Source organism: Vombatus ursinus, unplaced genomic scaffold, assembly GCF_900497805.2.
Source record: "Vombatus ursinus unplaced genomic scaffold, bare-nosed wombat genome assembly UNPS02015152.1, whole genome shotgun sequence".
Lineage (NCBI taxonomy): Eukaryota > Metazoa > Chordata > Mammalia > Diprotodontia > Vombatidae > Vombatus > Vombatus ursinus.
In genome coordinates, this window is record NW_020954930.1 from 1,704,908 (window position 1) to 1,724,793 (window position 19,886).

Consider the following 19,886-nt stretch of genomic DNA (forward strand, 5'->3'; position numbering starts at 1 on the left):
GGGGGGGGGGGGGAGAGGGGAGAAGAGGGGAGGAGGGGAGGGAGAAGAGGAGAGGAGGGCGGGGGAGGAGGAGAGGGAGGGAGGGGGAGGGGGAGGAGGGGAAGAGAAGGGAGGGGGAAGACAGGAGAGGGAAGGGGGAGATGAGGAGAAAAGAAGGGGGAGAGAGGGTAGCAACAGAGCTCAAGCCAGGGGTCAGCAGGGCATCCCTCAAACAGGGCATACAAACTCCTTCATGCAACATACATGCATATCATATGTATTCCTAACAGGGCAGAGCTGTTATGTGGATGGCATAGAAATTTCAGGATGGAAGCTAGGTTTTGGCTATGTATCCCATTCTCTCCCCTCACCCCCCAATCCCCTTACCGTTTTTTTTATAAGAAAACCAGGAGGAATCCCTCTTTCCCCTTGTTCTAAACTGTGTTTCTGATCCTTCACCTGCTATCTTACACCCCAGGAAGCAGGGATTTCCCTCGCTTGGGTGTTTCGTTTCTTTTTTATCATGTCAACGTCTTGAGGCACAGCTGTGGTGCAGCTTTGAAATCCTTGCTCCCTCCCCCCCCCCCACACACATTCTGCGTGTCCCTTAGCACAGAGCTAGCTGATTAAGCTGAGTAATAATTGAAGGCTGGGACGAAGAAAACCTTGATTACCTCCTTGTCCTGCCTAGGAGGAAACCTGAAATTGGCAAATTGGGGTGCCTCTGGCCAGACCAAGGGGTAGAAGGAGCATGGAGATAATCTTCAGGGGTTGGGGGGGAGGGGGAAGGAGAGAAGTGATTTTGGCACGTCTCTTGGCGTTGAGGGGAAGGCGTCTAGCCATGGCGCAGGAAGCCTTTTCTGTCCAGTCTTAACCAAAAGAAGTTCACTGGACCATTTTTTTCCTTTAACAAGTGTAAATATTATTACAGAAAACGCTACCTATCCATCTCCTGTCATTTCTATGCTTCTATCTTATACATACACACGCAGGTCTGGGCACATAGGAAATGGATTTTTGCATTTCCAAAGTGAAACATGTTAGTGTCATATAAGTCAGCATGAGCATATGATGTGCAAGATGTCTGGACTCTGAGAAGCAGATTTGGGTTCTTGTGATTTTTATGATTAAACCAGGATGAGTTTGGAGCGAAGCCTATTGCGTAATCATCTTACTCTTGGATAAGGCTATTGGGATATGCTGTTTTGTGAGATTAAGTTCGAAAATGATTTATGAAATCATTTTGTATCCAGAAAAAAAAAAAGCCAATCCTGCATCACTGCATCTTTTGACCTGTTAAGTAATACACACACAAGGATCTCTGAGAAGGCTGTTTAAATTTTAAATTGTTAACTGCCTGCATTCTGCCCTCTCTCCTTTTCTCTTGCTCTGTTGCACCTAAGTCCCATTGGATAATTACAAGTTCTTTGATCCCTCTAGGGCAGTGTGTGTGTGCTCTTTTTGTTTATTTGAATTGAAGTAGTTGCTCAGGAAATTTTAATGCGTATGTCTTTTGGTCCTTGATTGGCAAGCAGCTCTAAATTATCTTTGTAGTCCTCCTTTTCCTCCCCTATGAGAAATTGCACCTTGTTAAAAAGGTAGAATACGCCATTTGCCAGCACATCCTTAATCCACAATGAGCTAGGGAGGTGCTTTTTAAACCTTGTGACACACACTGTTCATATTGTAGACACTGTAAGCAGCTTTGATGTTCTCGCCTACATTACAGTGTCGAAAGCCATGTTTAATCGTGTTAGAGATTGATTTTGAAACTTGTCGATTTTCATCTTCAGCAGGACGCCTCTACAGCAAGGTATTCTGTCATAGTTGACACAGAATGTTCTAGAACTGCCCTGTGAAATCAGGGATGGTGCAAGTCCATGTTCACATATTTGCAATTAACCTGATGATTGCTTTATTTACAGAGCCCCAACTTAAGGGTATAGTTACAAAGCTATACAGCAGGCAAGGATACCACCTGCAGCTGCAGGCAGATGGAACAGTTGATGGGACAAAAGAGGAAGACAGTACCTACAGTAAGTGCCTATAGAATAAATAAATAGATTACCTTGGTGTATTTGGTGAAATATTGTTCATTCCCCCCACTCCCATAAGTTCACTTTGTAATTTCCTGACATGGACGCCAACAACAGTCTCACTCTACACTCCTATTTAAAAAAAATTACTAAAAAGGAAGCAAGGCATACAAAAAAACAATTAAAACAATGACCTATAGGAAATAACGTTGACACTCTCTGAAAAGCAATCCAAATGTCATCTCCATGGCAATCTCGATAGGTTTATGGCTGTCCTTTGGATTTTATTACATTTTCCCCACAGAAAATTTACTCACCCACACACTGAGCCTGAAATAGAATGTTTTCTCCCCTCTTAAGAGGGGTCTGATCCTAAGAGAGTAGAGTTGTTACATGTCATGAAAAATCATTCCTACCGAGGAAAAAATTCACATTTTTTTCTTCTGACAACTCATACACTAATTGAGATCTGACGACTTGAGAGACCTTAGACAGATAATGCAATTTAGTTTCTCCTTTCTCAACCAGGATTTAAGCCAAGACCAAGATGATTAAAATGGTGAAGCAAAGGGAAATATTTCAAAAATGACGTTGTTCATTATCATGTATAACACCTGAAATCGTGGTTCCGAGAAGTTACATTATCCTTAATTATATGTTTTTTCCTTTACATGGGAGGAGAGTGAAAACATCATGGGAACTGAAAGCTCTTATTTAAATGGTTATAATTTATATCATGCCATTATTTGCACTCAGACTCATTAAATTAGCTACAACATTAATATAAGGTGGTCTCAGAATGTGCGGTGTATTTTCCTTAATTTGTGCTGCCTCAGAAATGCTTAGTAAACATCAAGGTTGGTTAGGAACATAGCCCAGAAGAGCAGATATGGTTTCATATTTTCTCTGCTAATGAGTATTCAGCCCCATCTTTAGAGTAGCATTGCCCCCTGACATCACGCCCATAGAGAACGGTCCCAGTATATGGTGTTAATAAGTCCTTTGGTGATGTCTCCTGAGCAGATGCCCAGGAGCATACTGCAGAGAGAGCTGCCATCACCTAGCCTCAGAAGCCTCTTCTGGTGCCGAGGATGAGAAAAATCCTTAATAACCACTTGAATTATTGCTTTGCAGCGAGCTGCATTATTGTTGTTAATACTAAAGTATATATGACCAGCAATATCCTAGTGAACATCCCTTAATTTACACCTTCCTGCCATTTGCATCACTACCCAGTTGTCAGTGATGTGTAAAGCTGAGTTTTAGTTTTCAAGGATGATGAAGAGTAGAGCATCACACTCAAATGAGTCAAATAATACTGTAGACTATATCTACATATCACAATTTGGACAGTGCTCTAGATGATAGGAGAACCTCTGTCCTTTGGAGTGCTATAACAGATTGCAGAAGAAAGTCAGGACCTTCCGCAGCAGAAAGGGAGGTTCATTTGTGTTTTAGATATTAGCTGATCGCACCCAACCTCAACGTCTCACCCAATTTCATCTTTAGCACCTTCTCCAGTTCCCACATAGAAGACAGTTATTCTGAATCCAGTGTTCACATGTATGTTTTATAAAAAAGAAAATAAAAAAAATGGACTCCTCTTTTATGCCGTGTAAAAACTGATAAACCTAATTCATCCATAGCACATTTTATGAATTTTTTTTCTAGATATAGTAGTTATGTTTATGCTGATGGTTCAAGCTCCATTCCTGCCTTGATTTAACCAAATACATCAAGTTTATATGGTACCATTTGTGCTCTTCATTTCCCAATACATATACCTTCTTTTCTTTTCTTTTCTCTTCTTTTCTCTATTTTTTTTCTTTCTTCCTCTCTTTCTCTCTTTCTTTCTCTGTTGTCTTTAATTTTAATAAAGCCTTTGACCACACTATTGGAAGGGGTTTCCATGGAGCGTTTTTTGACAATTGTATTATAAAAGAGCCTAAATCCCCAGCTCATTCTTTTTTTTAGGCGTATTGAAGCTATCGGCAGTGGTGCAACCAGGTAGTAGCTATTGGCACTCCATGATGCGGCACCTTGAACATCTCAGAGGAGCAACACCAGAATAAGGAATAAAGTGTGTTGATCGTAGCATTGATTGCCAGAGTGACCAAAGGCTAGGAGTCTAATCTCACAGGGTCTCCATTTAATATTTAAAGGCTATTTTGTGCCCTAAGTGATCCTTAAGAAAAAGCATAATTAAATGATAAAAAAGAAAAATGTTTTATAATCAGTCATGTTCTTTTTCCTCAGAAAGGGAAAGAGCAATACGGAAGTACAGAATTATTGCTTGAAATATTTATAACATTCTCATCATTAGTTTTTTTTAAATGCCTCAAGCAGACACATATCTATTACTGTTTTATTAATATAGTCTGTAATTAATAAGCACTTATGCAACTTTCTTTAGTTTTCTCTCTTCACTATCTTGCTGAGATACTTAATTTTGATTGGTTTCATGTTATTGGTCTTTGTGACATGCCAGGCAAGGGCATGATTAAGCAAATTAGCGTTCCTTGCACTTGCCCGAGTCTATTTATTTATTTCTAAGATATGTGTGAGTATCATACATTTAAGCTTCCGTTACATAGATTCATTACAGTGGTAAATGTCAGTCCAATAAAATTCTCATCATGAGAACATCAGCCTTTACAAATTATGTATTTTCCCCTGAAAAGAGACGATAGACAGTTCATGGAAGCTGCTTTAGTGTAACAGCTTCCAGAGCACCAACGGCTATTTTTCTCAGAAGAATATTTTGCACTGTCCCTTTGAAAGTTCACAAATACATCTGTTTTCAAGTTACAAGGACACCACATTTGTCGAACCTGTCATCATTTTCCACCTGTACGAAGAGACTTTTATTATTTCTGCCTTCAAGAAATTGACCAATTTAGCCAAACTGACACGCACTAGAATACATTGAGTTCTGTGGGATGATAAGCTATATTTGTACAGAGAAAAGGCTGTTTCTGTGGCTCACATGAAACTAAACCACTATCTCCAAAATGAGAGAAATTTGCTTCCCTTTTATAAAGAGAAATCAGAGAGAATAAGTGTATCATAGAGTAACTTTCCATTCCAATCTACGACTCAAGCCAGCAAAGAGAGTTAAGAGATTTAGTGGATTTGTCTTAGGATTATAAATAAAAGGTCCTAGCTTTTGTTGATAGTATGCTTGAATTCATGTCATATTCTCATGAAGAAAGGCTCCTCTCTTGCAAAAAGAGCATGGAGGAAGATGTTGATTTTCTGCCTCCCACCCGAGATGCTCAATTTTGTATTTCAATCCAGACTAGCCTCCTTATTTTAAAAAGGCTTTTAACCAACTAAGCCCAATTAGTGTCTATCCCTAGAAGAAAACAGTGACACAGGGAGAATTTTAATAAGCTCTTCCTTTCTCCTTTTGTTGTTGTTGACTCATTTTTGTTGGGTTTTCATGGAAATTTGTGTTAATGGGGAAAAAAGAAAAAAAAAGAAAAATTGTAGATTGCAATACACAGTCATCTCTTTCATTTAGGGTTCAGTTTGTCCTGTTTTGTGGATTGTCATCTTCTTTGGATTCTTCTCTCCAGTTTCGCCTCTCATTAAAACCTGAATCAGTAGGAGAGACTAGGAGGTGAAAATCAAAGAGGTCCATTTTTGTGCTTACAAACAGTGATATGGGGAATATGAAGGTTATGACTGTCCAGCAAAACTGAAGAGACTCTGAGCCTTTGTTGGTGTGTCTTTGTCACCTACAGCAATATGTAAATTGGATTTAGACATATTTTAGTACATTCTTAGCCTAGTACTCTAGACCTTACAGTAAGGTCCTAGTGTGAGTGGGTTGGGGAAAATTGTTTAGATCCTCAGTATTTTGTAACCATGGCCCCTTTAAATAATATAATTGTCTTTCTAGTGATAAAATTCTATGCCATTTTCCCTTGGCATTAGTGATCATCAATCAACAACTGTGCAAAGGACCAGCATCCCATTATATAACATATGCACATATCTGATACAGACCAAGCCTCAGGGATGTGCGTTGCATTGTCAAATATAGCATGAGCTACTGGCTTACGAGCTGTGTCACACATAACAGAAGGGCACCGCTTTTAATATGAGTAGTGAATGGGGTGCCATCAGTGACATGCGGTGTGAACACTTATATTTTGAATTGTACAATATGTCCTAGCTCCTCATCAGCAACACCCTTAATTTAAGTGAAAAATCCAGCAGAGGTTTACTAAAGGAAATCCCTATGTCTTTGCTAATTTCTCCTGTCGTTGTACTACAGTTATCAGGGCTAGGGATATTGGGGCAGTATGTGTACAGAGACAGGAGAAGCCAGATTCTCCCCCCTTGGGGTGACCCTGCACTTCCTTCTCTAGACTCTCAGTAACCATCTCTGCTCAGAAGCACTGGCTGACCATCTTTGACACGGTGAGAGGAAATCGATAATGCTAGTCTGTAATCTCTTGAAAGGAAGGTGCACGGACTGCCTCCAAAAGATTCTCTTGCAAGCACTATGTTTAAAAAAATGTACTGTTATATTTTTATTCACAGTGTGGGAGTGAGTAGACAGCTGGTAGGGGGAGGACGCCCACCGGTTTCCTTCAGTGAGTGGTGTGCGATTGTGAGCAGAGTCTGGGTGTAGGTTTCACACAGTGAAACCTACTAGCGGTGAAACACAATGTGGGCCTCTTTCTCACCAGCTGCCTGCCCGCTTGCTCCTACCCTGCAAGTAAAAATAAAATAAACCTAGCCGGAGCCCAGTATTTCCAATAGAAATAAATGTAATATGTCTGTGACCTTTGCTGCTGCCCGATGATAAGGCTCAGGGTAAACAACCCTTGCCCATCTAAAGATTTTGTTCCTTTAAGGAAGACTACCCTGGGAATATTTCAGGGCAAATGGGCATTTAAATGGCTGGAAATAGACAATTTAAAAATAAAAGGGTTCCAGGGATGGGGAACCTGAGGCCTCGAGGCCACATGTGGCCCTCTATTCAGTCAAAGGGCTGCACTTGAGCACCTAGAGGGCCACATGTGGCCTCGAGGCCTCAGGTTCCCCACCTCTGCATTAGACTATTCCAAAGGTTGCTAAATGCTGTAATTCTCAGCATTTTACCAGACTGACAGCACTAATCTGATGGTATTCTTGCATTCCTGCAGTGGACCCAGACAGATGTTTAGATTGTGCTATGTATGTTTAAAACAGTACAGAACTATGTATTTGTATGGAATCCTCAAATAAGCACTGTGGTCTGTCTGTTGGATCCCTGTTGCATCTCTTCCAAGCCTCCAGTGGCTCCTAGTTTTATTTGGCTCTTTACTATTACAAAGGGAAAACATCTTGAGTTAAACCTATAGGCATGTTTATTTCCCCCTACTTATCAATTGAACCCTCCTCCCCCCCCCCACCCCAACTCAAGATTTGCAAGTTTCTTTTCGAAAACAGGAAACCTTCAAACAAATATCTTCCCTGGCTGCCTCTGAGTGATGCCAAACCTCTGGAAGAAATTTGATCAAAAACTTGGGTGCGTGTATCTTAAGGGGGATTTTTATCTGTTCAGGATTCTGTGTTAGCTTGCGCGTGCGCACACACACTCACACGATGTAAGGCATTCAATTTGCCTGCTTTTAAAATGGAATGTCAAACTAATAGTTATATATGTATATACATATATAAATATATATTTTAATGTGTCAGGAGTTATTTATTGAAATTATGAGAAAATAAAGGAAAATTACAACATGGAAGAAGGAAAAGCAGACTGAAGTTGAGAAAAGAAGGATAGAAAGATGTAGGAAAAGGAGAGGAAGAGAGACATAGAGCCTCATTTGATTCTGAGATATGTTAGTAAATGGTAAGCGGAGTATCTGCAGTGTGGGGCATCAGAGTGGATGGCCATGCACTCAGTAACTCCCTAACAGATGAAAACAACCACCTCTAACCTGGGAAACAACTTGTCTAATTTTATTTTCAAACTTCAAAATTTATTTTTGAAATAGAGCTTTATTTTTCCATGGAATTCTGAAGGTGTTAGATATCTATTACAGAATGAGTTGGATTTTAGAAATTGAATTTGGAGGAGGTGGTCAATGAGCTAGCTATGCCTGAAAGTCCTTTTGACATTCTCATTATGTCTGATCATCTTGCTTGAGAAATTAAGGCAGCCTAATTCCATAGTACTGACACCTACATTGGAAACTGCAATTTATTTCGTTATTCTAAGCCTTTGACTACTCCCCCAAACCAGTTGCAGGTTTGGGATATAATTGTGTTCTAGTGAAATGATATCTAGTGGGTCCAAATCAAAACTAAATAAGCCAGTAGCCATAGCAGTCCATGAAAGGGAAATTTTATAGCCTGGGAAATAACCTCTCCACAGACACTAGGAAGACACTCTGTTCTCACCTTGGAGGTGTCAAAAATCAGAGCTTTTTTGGCTATGTTCTTTAGCGATTACTAAAAGGTTCAGCCACATGTAGATACTGCCTGGAATTTTTTTTAATACAAATGGAAATTAAGTGTTATAATATCTGCCAGAAGGCTTTCCAGTTTTTTAAGCAATTTTCTCCTTCCCCTAGCTAGGGTCTTCGGGCTTGTAGAAAACTGGAAGGTGTTTTTGTTCCTTTGTTGGGAAGAGAGAAAATAAATACTAATTGAAAGAAAAAAGAAATTGTGTCCTCAACAGTTGCATCCTTCCTAAGAAAGCATCTACTTTTGTAGATTTACACAATCCATGTATAATGAAGGTGAACTGTTTTTCTCCTTTGTATGGAAATCATGGTTGTGATATTTTGTTTTTTCCCCATCTCAGCACTGTTTAACCTCATTCCTGTGGGGTTGCGAGTGGTGGCCATCCAAGGAGTTCAAACAAAATTATACCTGGCAATGAACAGCGAGGGATACCTGTACCCATCGGTAAGTTGTATAGTGTGTGTGCATATGTACTGTGTTAATATCTATGGTAATGATGAGAGGATCAGAGGTGGAGGGGACCTTTGAGAAAAGGTTAGGTTAGAAAAAGTTTAGTTGAACTGAACTCCTTTATTTTGCAGTTAAAAAAACCAAGTCTCAGAGAGGATAAATTCATTTGCCTCAGATGCCACAGGTAACAGATGGTTGAGGCAGAATTCAAACCCAGGTCCTCTGGCTCCAAATCCAGTGCTCTTGCAATTATTCTATGTTTCGTCAAATAAAATTAAGAGAAAGTCCCTTGACTGCTTTTGCTCTGATGTTTTCCACTGTCACCAGCAGCTGGCTGACCTCTTAGAGGGATGCTGCATTAGGCAAAGCATTGGACTAGCTGAGCTCTAAAAATTCATGTCTGATACAACATTAAAAGTGCTCGTTGGCACTGCAGGGAAAATTGGCCTTGATAGAAATTGAACCTTTGTATAGATAAATGAGCTTCATGGGAAAAATCATCTACACATCAACCTTAATCATTTAAAGCTAACACTGTTTTTCCTAAATTGCTGAGATAGAATCCTTGCATTGAGCATGGCTTTGGTCCTTAATGTAAATACCAAACACTTGGGAGAGTCACAGTTTCCCTGGTCTCTCAGCTTCTGCCAGATTCTTTTTATTACTTTAGAAGACAATGGGGTTCCCCTCCCCCTCTGCCTCCAGGGCACATTATTCTGATGTTTTATTTGCTCTCTGTGGTTCAAGTTGAATGCCGTGGACATCTTCTTAGTTAGTGTTGGATACTCTGTCTTCCCATCAAACTGCTCAACCACTCCATAGAGACCAGTTATGCGGCCTTCTCAGTGTACATAGTGGTGGGGAATAGGGGATTCTTTTCAAATTTACAAATGCCTGGAACAAAAATTTACTCTGACATTATAACCCTGGGCCCAGATGAGGTTGTTTTTGTTCGTTTTGACAAGGAATTGCAGGCATTACACTTGGCAGCAAAAAACAAAAAAACAACCAACCAAAAAAAACAAATAAGCCCTAGGCTAAATGTCACCGTTTTGATCATAAATCAGGGTGTGTACAACATAGGGCTACAGATTATGTATGGAAAACTAATAGCACAGTGCTGACACATAGTAATCACTATGCAATGCTAGCTATTAGTATTGTTGTTGTTGTTATTTTTGTTATTATTATTGACAAGCTAGCCTCTGAGGGGAAGGATTTCTCTATGATGTTAGATGTGTCTGAAATTACATAGGAATTAAGTCCTTCAATATACCTCAGACATTTTTGCTTAAATGTTTTTTCTCTGATATGACCTATGACAGATTTCTTATTTGCCAATCAGAAATATGTGGTGACTTCAGTGTCCTATATTTTTTACTTCATTTGAGTTCACTGAGATAAGGGAAGCTGTAGGAACCCAGAATTCATGAAAATGTCCCAATTTGTAGAAAAGGAAAAAAAAAATTCCAGAAGCCATGCTTCTGTATTTTTCCTCTGAACCTTAGCAGAAAATAGCCATTGGTATGACCCCATGATCCCTATGAATATGTTTTGCTAAGCAAAGGTAAGGATCTGTAGTAAACTTCCGAAATATGTCCCTTTGTCATGAAAGGTTTGGGCAGTCCTCAAGATTAGAGGGAAAAAATGGTCTATTCTGTGGTATTTGTGTGTTTCCTTAAGGCCAATTAGCCTTATAATAACAGGTTTTAGCTCTCCTCACTTTGATGGACAGGATGCCTAACCGGACGTGAAAATAGGTACGTTTTCTTTTGATAATGCAGTAACTTCTTCCTGAAGCATATTCAGGATCCCTGTGCAAATGAAATGCTGTGGACTTGGTTCTGAGAAAGAAACCTAAGCAAATATAGAAGCATACTTTGGGGAAGGGGAGATGAGGGGCTAATGTTGAAAAGGAGCCCCAGCACAACAAAGTCCAGTAGCTTGTTGGGGTGGGTGGGAGGAGAAGGTAATCAAAGATATCTACCTAACATTTCCTCAGTTTGGAAGAAGGAGGCTGTCGTTGAAATTTGGGCAAACCATTGAGGGGGGAAAAATGGAGAGAAATATCACACAAGAAAACTGGAGACTATTCAGTCTTTAGCACAGTGTCAGACACATGGTAGGCTCTTAATAAATGCTTATTCCCCCTTCTTTCCTCCCTCTCCCCCGTCTCATTTAAGAACATTTCTTGGGCAACTCTAGTGATTCACATAGAACATAGAGGTAAATTCCAGAAAGTTTCAGTTTAGGGTTCTGAGTTCTAGAATGGGTTAGAAAGTGAAGCTAGAAATATTTGGGGCAGGTGCTCAATCTGTGAGATGATTTGGAGGACAGCCAAGCCCTCCATCCTCTGTTGCCCCATCACACCCAAGAACACTGGTCTAGATAGACCATGGGTTTGAACCAGTTCCTTTGTGCTAATGTGGAAGAGAGAGGGCGGAGGCACAAGCCTTCAGATGGGGGAAAGGTTGGGCAACAATTCTCTTTCCACGAAGGTAGTTTCCTTAATGAGCACTAGCTTCAGGAGGAGTGGAGGCTAGTTATCAGGGAGGTTTCCCAGAACAAAGATTTGGGGAGAAACATTTTCACGTGGGAGGTTAGATAACCTTTCTGTAGGTTTTTGAGAATAAGGTGGAAAAGCAGTCATGTATGTTCATTCCTCAAAGGTAAGGGGAGGGGAGAATGGGTTAGGTCACTTAGTCACTTAGTAAGCATTTATTAAACACCTATGTGATAGACACTATGCTAGGCAGTGGCAAAAATGAAACAGCCTCTGCTCTCAAGGTGATTACGTTCTACATGTATCATATGTACACAGATAATTAAATATAAAATATATTCAAAGTAAATTTCCTTCTAGTCCTGTGGCTAAATTGAAACGCAGTAACTCTTTGGTTTGAGTTGAGGCTAGAGATGAAAAATCCCTCTGTGGGCTCTTTTGATCTAGTGATTAGCAATAATTTATAATGCACAAGTTATTATTAAAAAGATTAGTGCTAAAGTAAATTCAATTGGAGTTACTCCCTTCTTCGTTAAATATCCTGTGTGGTTTTAGTTACACACTTTATTCTTTAATTCCTCTTAGACATTATTCCAATTCTTTTGGTTTGGAGAACAAAAACGATATAGTGAAAGTGCATTAGACTTAGTGTTGAGAATCCTGGGTTTGAATTCTGCCTCCGACACTTACTAAGAAGTCACTAACTCTCTAATTGCCAATTTTCTTATTTGTAAAATGGGGATGATAATAATAGCATTAGCACACAGGGTCGTTTTATTTTGTTAAATGAATTCATGAGCTTTTTATAACTACTAAAATGAGCCAGGCATCTTCTAACTAAAAAAATCCCCCAAATTGGTCTGTTAACCAAAGCTTAGATTACCAAAGCACTTGTGCCCTTGTTTTAAGCATAAACTGGTGAAGATACTGTCAATATTGATTTTGTTGAAAGTTGATAGATTTGCACTTTATATTTTGGGCTACCGTTAAGGGTTATTTATGCATCTTCTTAGGGCCCAATGAAAGGTTAGTTTAGTACATTTTAATTGATAGAAAGGAATTGCCTTTACCCTCACACACCCCCACCATCCGCCCCATCTTAAAACCTTCTAGGTTAGTGGTTAGTTTGCTGAAATCAAAAGCTCATCAGACTAGGTTTCTTCGATTATAAGCAGAACCTATTAGATCTGACAGTACGTGATCAGTCTGTCAACCTATAACATCTGAGTTGATCTTCTCCAAAAGACTGGATGATTTTCACTGGAAGACAGTTTTAGTCCTCTGCTGGTGCCTGTCTTTCAATTAAAAGATTGTGAGATGCAATCAACCTCTGATGAATACAGCAATGAAATAACCTGCCTTTCTAAGTAGGGAGTATTCTTCAATGTACAGTTGGAATGGAGTTTTCCTAACAGCAGAAAGTGGACTGTGATATGAAAGAATGATGGCACAAGTGTTTGGGCACTGATCCATCTCCTCTATGGAATTATGACCTTCATGAGCTGAGGTGGAGGAGGATGTCCATTTTGGAGAATTGGAAGATGATGAATCATTCTTTATCTAAGTAGTCAAAGCTATCTTTGAGGGGGTATATACCATTTGTATATTTCTATTTGCTAAGTGCCAGGGGGCAGATGGTTATAATAGGTAGTTAGGGTTAGGGTGAAAAATTTCCAGAACGTTCTAAAGAGCCAGATGTAAACAACTGTGATTATACTCAGACTTCCTTAGTGCTTTACAGTTGATATTACCTCATTTGATTCTCACATCAGCCCTATGAGATGATAATATTCCTAGCTATAGCACTTGACATTTTTCAGAAGGGTTTCATTGTCATTATCCTGTTTGAGTATCAGCCCAATTTTACCAGTTAGGAAAACAAGTTTTGAGAGGTAAAGGGACTATTCATTATCCTAAGTGGCAGAACAGGGCCTGAAACTCACTTATTTCAACTCCAAGTCAATTGTTCTTGTTAACTGCTTCCCATAGTAACAACTAGTGTTTCTAAGTACTAAAGAGGACAGATAACCAGTGTAATCCCAGGTAGATGAAAATGTTGGCTTTTCCTACTAACAGTTCTTCAGGACATGGAGCGAACTAACATTTTATTACATGTGTGCTAAATTGAGCTATCAATAGAAATTTATTAATAATGGTGCTGCTTGGTAATGGTATCTCAGTAGGAGAAGGATGGTTGTCCACTAGCTGATGGTCTCAGAACCAAGTCCAGTAACTGATATTTGATATGGATGATTTATTTCAGGAATGGTCTACAAAAGTTTTCTATTGCCAGTTGTACTATCCACAACCAACTTGTGTTCCTACTTATAACCAAAGTCACTTCAATACCAGTGATAAAAATTCTCTTAATAATGGTTAGCCCTTTATAGGGGCTCTGAAATTGAAAAATAGCCTTATTTATCTTAAGTTTTACGTGTGCCTCTTGATTGCCCCCTTTAGCCCATTAAAAGCAGCAAAAACAGCTGTATTAGTTGTGGGGTTTTTTTCTTTTGGCTTTGGTCTCAGGATTCTTGCATCTCCCCTAACTTTCTCGTTGCTATGGGGGACAGACTTGGTATAGGTTCAGGTGATAGTGAGAAACCTTCTAGCGCTCAAGGACTCATAATTAGTTGTCATTCCTTAATGTATTTGCTTTCATCCATAATTATTACTGAAGACTTTCTAGCACATTAAAAGGGCTCAGTGTGATTCAGAATCTTTCATCTTACCTTTGGCATTTTATCATCAGTATATCTTGTACAGTTCATAGGTTGTATACAAGCCTAGGAGAGCTTCTTGGAATGTTTAGCGTTTTACAGCTTAGCAGTTAGTCTGTGTACATTACTTTGTTTGATCCTCTGTGAAATAATAAAAATAATAATAGCTTGATTTTACATAGCTCTGAAAATAAACATATTTACAGTATTTACCTTAATGCAAGGGCCTTCCCACTGTTGTTTATCTCTAATTTTTCCTGTATCGGGCTTATTTGTTTGTAGTTGTTTGCATCTTGTCTCCCTCATTAGATTGTGAGCTCCTCGAGGACAGGCTTTCTTTTGTCTTTCTTTGTAACCCTAGCACTTAGTGCAGTGCCTGGTTCATAGTAGGTGCTTAATAAATGACTGTTGGTTGACCTTTGACATTTCATTATCAGTATATCTTGACTGGTTCACAGATTGTACACAAGCCCATCAGAGTGTCTTAGAATGTTTCTATAGCATTTTACAGCTTAGCAATCAGTCAATGTATATTACCTTGTTTGATCCTCACAATAACTCTAAAATAATAAAGGTAATAACTCAAATTTACGTACCTGTGAAAATAAACATGCTTATGGTAATTATCTTAATGTTAGAACCTTTTCTCTGTTGATTATCTCCAATTTAACCTGTATAGAGTTGTGTATGTTGTCTCCTCTGTTAGACTGTGAGCTCTTTGAAGGCAAGCTGTCTTTTGCCTTTCTTTGTTTAGCACAGTGCCTGGCACACAGTAGGTGCTTAATAACTGGCTGATTCAGTTGCGTAATAAATATTCACTTTTAGGAAAAAAAACCAAGATAATTTCCATTTGGGGAATAGCTAGTTTTTAATTTTATGATCCAAAGGAAGAGACAGTATTAAACTACAGGTAAAACCCAAAGTCTTTCTGTTTACCTTTGGACTTTACCATCCTAATTATATTTAGCCTTGTATTTCCTGAATGGAGGAAATTTGCTGTAGTGGAAAGATTATGAGCCTGTAAAATACAAATCTGAGGTTAGTAATACAAGTAGTATTATGTCCATTTAACAGGTGTGACAACTGGAGATTAGGAAAATTAATTTGGCATTGCCTAAGGGCATATTGCAAATCAGTGGCAGAGCTAGAATCAAAATGAACCCAGGTAAATCAATATCAATAAATTCATCAAATAGACCATGAAAAGTTTAGATAAGGCATATCACCTGTATAGAGGTAAACTGAGGGAGAGTAACTCGCATGTAATTCACATGTAAAGCATAGTGTCAGTAGCAGAGAAAGCAGATTCTCATCCTCTGGTTGTTTGATTATCCTGGCTATTAATCAGTTGTTAGTGAAGAAAAGATGAGGCCACATTTTCCAGGTGTGTTGAAAAATTGTTTTCATTAAAATAATGTTTAATATATATTTGAATTTGACAACAGATGGAGTTTGTGTAAAATGTTGATAGTTTGCATAAGTTATCCTGTCGATTGGAATTTATTAGTTACCTGATTTATTTAGTTTTTGGATTTCTTTATAGAGCATTTTAAGTTTGGTTTTCAGTGGTGAGATTTCACACTTAAATTCTGTTTTATAAATAGGAGAAAAAGTAGCATGAACCTTTGTGAGCCCTAATTTCTACTCTGTAAAATGAGAGAAGTAGACTAGATGGTGCCTAGTCACCTTCCAGTTGTAAAAAATAATATACAGTGTCAGTATTCAATATGATAGCCACTCATCCATTGTGTCAACTTGGGTCATATCCTGTCCTAAAATAAGACAAGTCAGAGTTCCTCATGCATCCTTATCCTCATTGCTGAGGTATTCTCAGCAATGCAATGATCTAAGACAACTCTGAAGGACTTATGATGAAAAATGCTATCTATCCCCAGAGAAAGAACTGATGGTGTCTGAATACAGATTGAAGCATACTTTTTTAAAACTTTCTTTTTCTTGAAGTTTTTTTGTCTATTTTCTTTCACACCATGACTGTTATGGATATGTTTTGCATGACTACACATGTACTATATCGAATTGCTTGCCTTCTCAATGTGGTGAGAGGGATGAAGGAAGAGAATTTGGAACTTAAAGTTTGAAAAATGAATGTTAAAAAATTGTTTTTACATGTAACTGGGGAAAATAAAATACTAAATAAAAGCTAAAAAAAAGAAAAGTTCATTTCATATTTTTGCATGACTGTAGATGTGTAATCTATATCAAATTGCTTACCCTCTCAAGGAGGGAGTAGGGGAGGGAGATGGAGAGAGAACTTGAAACTCGAAATTTTAAAAAAGAATGTTAAAATTGTTTTTACATGTAACTGGAAAAAATAAAATATTAAGAATGTGAACAAGAAAAGAGATAAATAGTTAAAAAAGAAAGAAAATTTCATTTCAGATGATCAACTAAGCCATCTAATTTTGCAAGTTCAACCTCTCACCTTGGTTTTCTTTGCAGTTAAAAAATTCTTCATGTCCTAAGGTGAACTCCAGTTTCCTTCAGAATCCAGTATCTTATTGATCAAATGATAAAGTAAGCACATTACTATAATTTACTCTTAGCCTGTGTAAGTCCAAAGCCTCACGGTCATTTTATAGCCTCAGGACTACTTTTTAAAAGACCCCCTAGAAATAAGGCCTTATTTAAGATGATAATATTGTTTGAAAATTTACTTGAAGTAATGCAAAATGTTATATTCCCTTATAATGATTTTTAAAATTCATTTCTGAAGGATTTAAAAAAAACTAGAATGGTAATTTCAGTAGTGGAGGAAACTTCTATTGAGGAACTTCTTCTACCAGTGCAGTTTGGTACCTGCTGTGCAACTTACAGTCTTGAGAGTAGCCCAGCGGATGCCATTTTAAAAATACAATTTACAGAAAGTGGAATTGTTTGGAGGGGCATGGCAGACAGAAAGAAAACCAGGAAATCAAGCTACACAGACAGGGACTACATTAACCTAAGAGAAATAGATTTAATATGTTCAAAGGATTTTTGGCTTTTGGGAGGTGATATAGACCTATTACTATTAACATAGAAATGATTAGAATTTTTGTAGAATGAAATTTTGAAAACACAAAAAGAAGCAACTCCAATGAGAGGAAAGGGGAGTTGTCTAAAAAGACCAATGTGGACACACAGGGTACTCTCTGACAAATTTAGATTTTTTTTTAACCCTATACTGTCAAGAGCAAGTAATAATCAATAAATCAAACGTGATAGCATGGTAATATGAGTACAGTGTAAGGAATTATGAAGCCTAGAGTGAGCTGACGTTATTCAGGAATGGAAGGGATAAGCTAAAATAAGAATTTAAAAAAAATATATTGAAGATATTACTGTAATGTAAAATATACACAAGAGAAAAGGCTAAGTTCACTGCAAACTTTCCTCATGAACACTTCTCTAGTTATAAATTTTATTGCATATTTAGTACATTCCTTGAAGGTAATGGAAGTTTCATTCATTATGACAAGGAAGTCAAGTTTGGCATTCATTGCCTTTGGTTATATCCATCCATCCAAATGAAAATGCTTTTTCCTGATGGTCCTAGTTGGAAAGTTCACCAAGATGAATGATTATCTGGGGGGGATAGTCCAGGTCCTCTGTTGAAAGACTGACTGGCTATGGTAATTTCTTAGAAATCAAGGAAATACTAATTATTATATCTGCATACATTAAGATTGGCTTTGTACTCGACTTCAGAGGCCAAGTTGAAAAAGGATTCAAATGACAGGTCATAGGGCATGTATTTAAGAGTGTCTTATGGCTTTGACTCAAGAGCTTAATTGAAATTGCAAAGGAAAGTCAGTCTTTTGGAGCTAGAAAAAAATAGATTCACTGGCAGGAGCAACAGGGGGAATTGGTTCAAGTAAAACCAGATTATGGAGGTTTTCATAATTTAAAGAAAAAATGAAGCCAATCTTATTTGCAGTGCTGTGTTACAACTGTAGTATTAGCTAATTAGAAATTCCTAAAAGAGCATAAAATGTTAAATATAGATCCTCATCAACTTTGAATATCTCTGGAGGATGCTATTGCAGCTTATCTGGTATTGGCTAATGGCCTTATGGAAAAGAACAAAGGAGACTCTTTAGTCATGTATTATTCGAATGCATCTTATTGAAACTATTGCTTTTTGTTTCTGGCTTCTGAGATGCATAATTTTGGCTAAGATATGGCTAGAGTCCGTCTTGCCTGTTAAAATCTTTTAATTTAATTTAATTTTTTTCCAATTACATGTAAAACAGTTTTTAACATTTTTTCTTTTTACAATTTTGAATTCCAAGTTCTCTCTTTCCCTTCCCCTCTTTTTGAGAAGACGAGTGATTTTATATAGATTATACATGTGCAGTCATGCAAAGCATAATTTCCCTGTTAGCCATGTTGTGGAAAGAAAATACAGACAAAACAAAGTTAAAGAAGTCTGCTTCACTCTGCATTCAGACTGTATCAGTTCTTTCTCTGGAGGTGGATAGCATTTTTCATTATAAGTCCTTCAGAATTTTCATGGATCATTGTATTACTGAAACAAGCTAAATCATTCATACTTGATCATAATACAATATTGCTGTTAACTGTGTACAGTGTTCTCCTGGTTCTGCTCACTTGACTTTGCATTAGTTCATATAACTCTTCCTAGGTTTTTCTAAAAGAATGTTGCTCATCATTTCTTATAGCACAGTAGTATTCTATCACAGTCATATACTATAAGTTATTCAGCCATTCCCCAATTGATGGGTATTGCTCAATTTCCAATTCTTTGCCACCACAAAAAGAGCTGCTATAAATATTTTTGTATGTATAGGTCCTTTTTTGACGTCTTTGGGGTATAGACCTAGTAGTGATATTGCTGGGTCAAAAAGGCAGGCATAATTTCATAGCCCTTTGGGCCTGATTCCAAATTGCCCTCCAAAATGGTTGGACAAGTTTACAACTCCACCAACCCTGCGTAAGTGTCCCAGTTTCCTTACATCCCCTCCAGTATTTGCCATTTTCCTTTTCTGTCATATTAGCCAATCTTATAGGTATGTCATGGTACCTCAGAGTTGTTGTAATTTGCATTTCTCTAATCAATAGTGATTTAGAGCATTTTTTCATATGAGTAGATAGCTTTGATGTTTTCTGAAAACCTCATCTTCATGGCCTCACTATAGATTGTTAGGAATTGAAGTAGTGAGGCTCCCAGATAAAAATAAATTTTTGTTTCAGAAGGATAATATTGAGAAAAGTCAGACTCATGACAGTAAGAATAGCATAGTCAGTACAATTTTGTAAACATGTTAACATGATAAGTTTTTGATACGTTTTCAGATTTCCTATAACCCAGTTCCTCTAAAAGATTATAGAGGGCCATGTAAAGCCCTTTGGTGAAACAACAGGAGATGAAATTTTGCCAGCTAGCTGTAGGAACTGTGACTTGGAAATACCCCATTGCTTTAACAGAGAAATGAAATTGGTCAACTTCCACATGGCCCTAGCCTGTTACGGCTTGACTAGGAGTTTTAGGCTGATGGAGAATTGCAGTGAATGGGCCAGAATCAGGGCAAAGCAGGAACTAGAGAAAGTCAGCAGGATCATAAAGGGGGCCAGAAGACAGAGAGTTAGGAGAGCAGGAATTGAACATCCTTTTAGGTCATCCGTGACATGCCTCTCCTTAAATATCTCTGGTAGTGGAGAATTCATTCTCTCTCTCTCTCTCTCTCTCTCTCTCTCTCTCTCTCTCTC

At 38.1% G+C, this 19,886-nt stretch overlaps 1 protein-coding gene across 1 annotated transcript in view; it reads left to right on the top strand.

Annotated features, from left to right (window-relative positions):
- The window catches only part of FGF13 (fibroblast growth factor 13), a 110,472-nt gene that overhangs the window by 817 nt on the left and 89,769 nt on the right, over nucleotides 1-19,886 (top strand). The window contains exons 2-3 of the mRNA XM_027846404.1: nucleotides 1,905-2,015; nucleotides 8,827-8,930. Coding sequence (XP_027702205.1) covers nucleotides 1,905-2,015; nucleotides 8,827-8,930 — 215 coding nt within the window. The remainder of the gene's footprint in view (nucleotides 1-1,904; nucleotides 2,016-8,826; nucleotides 8,931-19,886) is intronic.